Source organism: Mesitornis unicolor, unplaced genomic scaffold (assembly GCF_000695765.1).
Source record: "Mesitornis unicolor isolate BGI_N332 unplaced genomic scaffold, ASM69576v1 scaffold16186, whole genome shotgun sequence".
NCBI lineage: Eukaryota > Metazoa > Chordata > Aves > Mesitornithiformes > Mesitornithidae > Mesitornis > Mesitornis unicolor.
The window spans coordinates 38,005-46,124 of NW_010190437.1; the positions used below are offsets into that span (position 1 = coordinate 38,005).

At 39.5% G+C, this 8,120-nt stretch overlaps 1 protein-coding gene across 1 annotated transcript in view; it reads right to left on the reverse strand.

The window, feature by feature from the left end:
* The window catches only part of LOC104542185 (plasma membrane calcium-transporting ATPase 2-like), a 44,677-nt gene extending 37,433 nt beyond the window's left edge, over positions 1-7,244 (reverse strand). The window contains 4 exon segments of the mRNA XM_010186406.1: positions 5,428-5,515; positions 6,369-6,409; positions 6,412-6,544; positions 7,134-7,244. Of these exon segments, the coding sequence (XP_010184708.1) occupies positions 5,428-5,515; positions 6,369-6,409; positions 6,412-6,544; positions 7,134-7,244 (373 nt within the window).
* Positions 7,245-8,120: the final 876 nt, after the last annotated feature.

Consider the following 8,120-nt stretch of genomic DNA (forward strand, 5'->3'; position numbering starts at 1 on the left):
GAACTTCCATTGGGATTCATTCAAGACAAACTTGTAAAACGGAGCAGCAGTGATTATTTGGGATTCAGAGGATTTATCACAGCTCTACTTATGCTCCCTGACTTCTGCATGCTCGCCTTCATCTGTCCCTCCTCCTGCCTTCCTCCTATTTTAGAACAATCTTTTTACCAGTGCTTGCCTCCTTCCTAACCACATTTCCTTTTCCTTTTCTTTCTTCCTTTCTTTGATACCTTTCTGTTGTGATCAGGTTTCACCTCGAGAGTTTTCCGCAGTATTGAGGAATATGTCTGTACAGATTTCACAGATGGCATAAGGACACCAAACAGGAAAGGGATGCCTGGAAAGGGTCCTCCCTCTGTCATCTCGAACTATGGAGAGCAACTGCTTCAGTCATCAGTGAAACATTTAAACAAGGCCATGACCTGCCAGACTGCCAATAAAGAGAATGCCCATTTCTTTAACATTCCCTGGCCTTTCCGCTCATTCAAAAGAGCTGAAATGAAGCTGCAGTATTAATTAGTCATGTCTAACAGCCAGGAAATGTCTTCACAATAAACTGCTTTACTCCGGTTGAATGCTTACGGAAGTATTTAACAAAACCAGGAATGTAAGGTATAGCAGGGGAGCTCCTAAAACTCAGCAAAGGCTCCTCCCAAACCATCCTTCGCTGTTTCCTTGGTCTGTTCCCTCATCTTCAGCTGTTTGGCCATGACTCTGCTCTGCCAAAAAGAACTTCATTCAGCAGCCAGAGGAATAGATCTGAAGTGTAACATTACAGCACGCTCTACACACAGCTTCCCCCGATGCTGCAGGAATCTGGGGAGGAGTCATGAAGCTTGCATAAGGCAGATGTTTTTCAGAGCAACCAGCTTGTTTCTGATGAGGGAAAAGATCATCTTTAAAACAACTAAGTGTAGCTGTCGTGGGGGGCACTATACGCACAAGCTTGCTAGCAAAGCAAGTGCTGCATACACAGCTGAAAGCGAAATACATCCTGTATCTGCCAGCTGCCTGCCATCTAACATCAAGCAAGCGTTACATCCAATCCACTCAGGATAACAATATAAGGAGTATTAACCAACAACGTGTCTCCCATGTCTTTTACAAGGAGCTATCTGTACTCATGGCTCAGATCAAAACCACTGAGCATAGGCACTATATGCACAAGCTTGCTAGCAAAGGTACCAGTGCTGCATACACAGCTGAAAGCGAAATACATCCTGTATCTGCCAGCTGCCTGCCATCTAACATCAAGCAAGCGTTACATCCAATCCACTCAGGATAACAATATAAGGAGTATTAACCAACAACGTGTCTCCCATGTCTTTTACAAGGAGCTATCTGTACTCATGGCTCAGATCAAAACCACTGAGCATAGCCCCAAGTTCTCCCTTTACTGCAGAGCAGATGTCGCTTCGTTCCAACAATTCTTACTTGCACCGTCACCCTTAGAGTTGCATCAGTAAGAAACTGCTGGTTCTGGGAGGAAACATTCCTGATTTAAACACTTCCTTCTGTCTCAATAACTCAAGACAGGAAAGCCTTAATTACAATAAAGCATTTCAAAGATGCCCACCAATTCAGGTGTTATTGATGCAGGGCAGTTGATCATCCCATATGCCAACATGTATTTCTATTTCTTTGACAGGCTAGACATAGATGCAGTAATATATTTTCATCGGCATGTTCTGTTCAGATTAGTTTCGAATATTTCTAAACTTTTGGAAGCTCCCTGCTAATTTAACAAGAATTTAGAAAGCCTGTCGGAAAGAGAAATCTTAAATTCCCTTTAGTTACATGCTTAAATATGTGCAAGAATAGAGCTTTAAAGATCAATACAGAAGTGTTTTATACAGCATCACAGACAGCATTGGTAGTTGTTAAGTGAATAGTGCTCCACTGTACTGCACTGGCAGAGAACACGGCTGAAGTGCATGGGTTTCTGTATTAAGGATGCTCCACAAATATGCTTGATATTATAAAACTGAAACACTAAAGGGGAACCTTGAAGGCATCAGAGCATCCCACAGAACTGCACTTAACACAGACTACAGAGACCTAAGTGGTATTTAGAGAGCACATCCCGCTTCCTTTAAGCTATTTTTATGTTCAACAGTTCAGGGAAGACTTGGTTAACTTCTTAGTCCATGGAACGGGTCAACTTTCTAAATATTTCCTTGTATGAATTTGGATGAAAATTAAAGCATTCCCTCAAGTGGAAATCAAAACTACTTCCAGTCTGCAAAATGCTGCTATTTAATTGCAGAATTTCAATTAATATACTTTCCTACTGAGTCTCAGGGTATGTCCACATTAATGAGGTCATGAATATAAACCTATCCCATGAATAAAATTTGAAATATTTCACTAATAAAAATCTTTCTTCTTTAAAGTCCCATTTCTCCTTATCAACATATCAGCCTTATCTAAAAATACAATAGTTACTTTTAACATCACAGAAAAATAACTCCAGCCTAAGTTAAACATCTTGGAAAGCACAGCTGCTTTCACTGGTAAACTGAGTATTGATTTGACCTCCTCTGTACCTTCTGATAAGATGATGATATTTCCCACTTGTACTAAACAGTTGCTTCCCATAGTATTTTCAAAACCAATATGACAATATTGAAGTATGTCAGCAATAAAGTTATAAGGACGTGTCAGTATAAATGATACGTAGTTTTATTTGTCGTATTTTGAAAGAGGGTAAAAATTAGGAAACAATACTTATGGATGCCATCAAATCCATAAGAAATTGTCTTTCAGGCTGAAACAACCCGAGATGATAAACCAGTCTGACCTCTTTATTTTCCTTTGGTTTTTATTCAATCTACCCCTACTTCAAAGTCATAAATATCTGAGAGAAACTGCCTGCCCAGCCTGAAATGCTGAACCATACCTTTCTCTAATCCCTTAGCAGCAGTAAAAACAAAAATGCAAAATAAAAAGGATCCTTTTGCTGGGTGGGACAGTGCTATGTTAAGGAGAAAAAAAATATTCCCTCCAGCAGCTGTAGGTCATTAAAAATTAAATATAAAAAAAGTTTATTTTGTGATGTGTGTTTTTACCCTAGAGCAGATAGAATACATCAAAGAGAAGAAAAGCCTCTTGATCCCTCAAGTGTCTGAGAAAAACATAACATTCTAACAAGAAGCCCCAAACTAGTGAACATTTAAATAGTTTCTTGTAACTTCTAGTGGCCCCTGGAGTATTACCAGCCAAAAAATTCCACCATGACTTTCCACAGTGTTGTTCTCGAACTTCCTTAGATACGTAAGTGCTCTACCATTTGACCTTGCCACATCTTTAAAACATTAATTGTATTAGTTGCATAAGGCATTCAGCAGCAGTGAATATCTTCTGGATTGTCAAAGTGCATATGCTATAAACCATCAATCATTTGTGGCTTATTTTGCTTCAGCTCTTTATTAATTTCATTCTCTCTGGCAAAGGTTTCATGTTTCTCTTCAGGGAAAATCCTGAATGACTCAAATGAGTTATTCCCAGGGGACGTATTTAATCCACTTAATGAAACACAAATTGTTTGTTGTGTGTTTCTGAAACAAATAAACTATTGGGCTGTACAAGTCATATCCTCTAAGAGTGACAGGCCAATATTTTACAAAGACCAGGGAAGTGAGGAGACTTCAGCTAACTTTATGCTGTTTTAAAACTGACACATGGACCTAATCATTGTGTCATCCAAACCAGTGGTTTCCAAAGCTTTTTACCTATCAGTAAAATCTTTTTGAGCACACACCTCCAAAATATGTGTATTATTTATGAATTATACATAGGTACTACTGAACATGTATTTCATGCACGTTATACAACGTGCATTAGGAAAGGATGAAACAGAGATGAGATCAATACTATCTTAAAAGTATTCTGTTTGACAATGGTAAAAATCTCTTTTCTTCCTGCATCCCAGTGGATTGTCCCTGATGTGTGTGCACCCCACGTTGGAGCCCACTGGTCTAAAGAGTGCCTGGAGAAGGCAACAGCAGCACATCTCCAGCTGCCCCTTCTTGTGCACCATGCCAGGGCTTACAAGGTATCTTAGTTCTTCTGAATGATCCGTGCTTCCAGAGCTCTCCACATACACTGGTCCCAACCCCAAAGAACCCAACTGATCCAATCTTCACAATGCAATTTCTGTGCTCTGAAGTAATTCAGGCATTTAAAAAACTTACTTACTGCTCAAAAGCCTTTGTAATGAGTCATTTATGGAGTCATGTCAATAAGACCTGGCCGTACCAAAAGGATAGATCCAGAAACTACTTCCAACCTAAATGGGAATTATTATTTACGTAGTCAAGCAGCTGAAAACATGTAACTGATCAGCTGGATCTTATCCTCAACTTGGGCTCCTCCAAGAATTGCTAAGGGTTCCCCCAGCCTTCCAAGGGCCTTAGGAAAATAATCCAGCTCTTTCTTCATCAGCAACCACAGCCATCTGCCAATGGGGCTTCTGCCTGCACCAACCCCCTGTCTTATCATGGCCTGAATGGTATTATCCCTGATCAGAAATTCTCTGATTTCATCAGCTGTCTTTGAAGTGTGAGCTTCAAAGTCAACAGAGCAAGATTTCGTCATCGAGAAGTGAGAGTTACAGATGAAAAAGGCTTTATGCAGCAAACTCCTAACAAATCCCTCTTTTATAAGAAGCATTCCATCTGCAGACAGTATGGCAAGAGAATATAATTTGTATGGTGCAGTTTTTCTAGGACAAAAACCAGACTCTAAAAATACAGCCAGAAATCAAAAGGAAGCCAATGCAAATCGTACAATTAGGAGCCTATAGGAAAATGGAATTGGCTTAGCATACATATCTCCATTCCTGTAGTGCTAAAGAGGGCAGCTCCCAGTTACAGGATCTCTGCTACTGTAACATGAAAGCTTTTTTATCTTGGAATACTCTTCAAAAATAACCGAGAACAGATGCACTTGAGTGACGTGATTTACTCTAAATGAGCTTGTTCTTGTTTTCTTCATAAAGAGGCATAGGCAAAGACTACAAAACCTCTGCCCCTCTTGTTTGTATGGAGAACAACCTGTTTCTCACCAATATTTTATTTCTGACCAGCAAACACACATTTTCCCTTCCCAGCTACAGCCCTGTACTAGTCCAGTTAAAAATCACAAGGCAAATATGAGATTGCCTACATCTACTTGCCAGACATGTTATTGGTATTGCTGTTATTCCTGCCAACCAGGCTTTCTACTTGAAGGCCCAGGTAGAACACAGACACAAGAGATTTGGTTACCAAGAAAACTTCCTTGCATTATGTATGGATGTGCAGTTAAAGGCAAGAACTCAGACATATTAGCAACAGTAAATTTTTTACAACGTGAACGATGCACGGAGCATGCTTCAATAACTTTGACTTTAATTCACACACACCCCCCAAGGTAGCGTGCACGCACCTTTTACCAAAGTGTGTTTGTCCGTGGGAGATGAGCGAGCAAGCACTCGAAGCTTTGGCCAGATTTTGTCAATCCGCTCTTGCTCAATCTGGAGGGGGAGACCACAAGAAACAACAACCCCAAGACAGTAAAACTGTTAGCCTGTGATTAGCAAAATGCAAAATAGATTTGTGTTTATGTGTCGGACGATTCACTTCACTACTCAGATCTGCAACTGCTCTTTAAAAGCACAGAAAAATTACAACAGGCATCAATGCTGCAAATGAAGCCAAGGTTTTCTACTACCAAGGGTCAGCCAGTGGGTAACACAGGTAAATTTTGCCACAGTATCCAATGAGCCTTTCTTAGCATCTTAACGGGTAACTCCACTCAGAACCCTGACTTTAGATACAGGATAATGCAGTTTCTCAAAGCTGAGCAAACACGTTTACAAGTAAAAGTGTGTTTTTCTATTTGAATCCAAGTTAGCTCCATCTTTTATGAGGACTTAAAAGTCTTCCAAAGGGTAGTTTAAGTTATATTAGAGTGGTTACAGCAGTGCATCAAGTGGTATAAAACAAAGAAACAAGAGGAGCTGGTTCTCAGTACAGACTGCATTTCACGAGACAGATCTGCAAACTCCTGTTGAGTTCCTCCTCCTCCTCGCTAACAAACTTGCTTTGAACGTGCTTGGGTTTGATTTCTTGCAGGCTAGTGCTATGTTTCCTAAAACTGCCGAATTAGGCTAGCACAAAACTGATAGTGGCTCCGTATCATAAGTAAAGACTGCATTTTTGAATTGCAAAAGGCTAGCGGTACAAAGAAACAGCAATCTCTCCAAGTTGTCTTTACTGACATGAGGTACTCATCAGTGCAGGAGAAAAAAAACACTTCTGTGTTCCTGTTCTCATTATTTTTTAATAACATAATCACATTATGTATGGATGTAGCGTATTAATTACCTCTCCCTTCTCATTTCGGATCCTTCTGTTAAACTCTTTCAAAGGCAGAGAAAGTCTTCTCCTGGATGAATGATTCCACATTTGATGGCAATGGCACGTGCTGTGTTGATGTTGTCCCCAGTGACCATGCGGACTGTAATTCCAGCTCGCTGGCACTTTCTTATGGCTTCTGGGACCTGCAAAAGCAACGTAACGGGAAAGAAAATTCCCAGATAAGAGAGAAAATGTAAGTCAGGTCTTTCCAACCAGAATATTTGGAGGCTAATAAATTCATGAAACCAAAAGAGGAATCGTACATGTTATAGGATGGAGGCTAATAAATTCACGAAACCAAAAGAGGAATCGTACATGTTATAGGCTGTTACAGCTGCCCGACTATTACAGAATTGAGTTACACCACAGGCAAGACAAATCTTGTCTCAAGAAGCACACAAACCGTTTTTTAGATCAGTTGTCTAAAGATCCTCCTGACTTTAATGAAAAGTAATGTGCTGCACCTTTTTAACCTTTAGCATCAAGGTACAGCACGCTGAACCTTACATCCTTAACATCCCTATAAATATAAACTGAGAACGCACATATTCTGTACAGAAAACCATCTAACTTCTGATCCAAACTTTCCTTTCAATGAGATTATCTAAGAAGCTACTGTAATTTAGCACTCTTACACTAATTCATGCGCATCAACAGGTGGAATCCCTAAGTATAACACTCTCAAGCTATGAATGCATAAACAAACCATATATGAATAAATTCCCCAAATACTTGACCACTGACTGCAAATTGCTGCTGTATTATCAGCTGAGCTTCTTCAGATGACGAACTTATGTCAAGCAATGGGATTGTCTGACTGTGATGAACTTTGCCAGCAATCATGTATATGGAGGTGCTGGTTTCCCACAGAAACAAATAAGCAAAGGATATCATTACGAAAACAAAAATTAAGTTTAAAATAATTATCAAAATTACTTAAGCAAATGACTCCTTATTTACCCAGTTTCCACATTAATAATCCTGACTGTATCCCATTTGCCAATTTGGAGTGTCCTCAGTACCCACTGTAACTGTGCTGACCCTCTGATACGACAGATGTAGATGACTAGCTGGAAAACCAGCACAGTGGATGAACCATGAAGGAGAAAAATTAATTACAACGCAAACAGGAAAAAAAAGTCTATTCGCATCAAGTGCCAGTCCTATTAAACAAGGTCATGGGAGGACAACCCAGTTTCAAATACATCTCAAACTCACATACAACTAGAGAAATAATTCTGTTTTCCACTTCTCTCATTTTTTTGGGACAGCTGGTGGGTGGTATCTGATTTAATGCTGTGTACAGTAATTACAGTTACAATATTGTTAATATTTTTTTATTGCTGTAAGGAAGAAAGAGCGTTGGCAGACTGAGTGGGCAGTGGAAGCAGATATTTTCAATCAGTTCTGCAGAGCTTAAGTACACGTTTTAAAATTTTCTGGTTTATTTTCTCTCTGCAAAGAAAACCTTCTAATATATGCATGTATGCATACATAAATTATCCAGTGCAGGAATATCTATCAGTATCAGGTGACAAATAAATAGGTGACATTTGGAAGTGATTTATGTTCATCTCCCAGAAATAACAGATTGTAGGCGTACATTGGCAAATCAGTATACGCAGTACAGACTCGGGAAAATCAAGCCAGAAAGACGGTCAAAATCAATAGAGTAATCTTTACAGGAACAAAACATCATTCTACTTGTTCTCATGTATT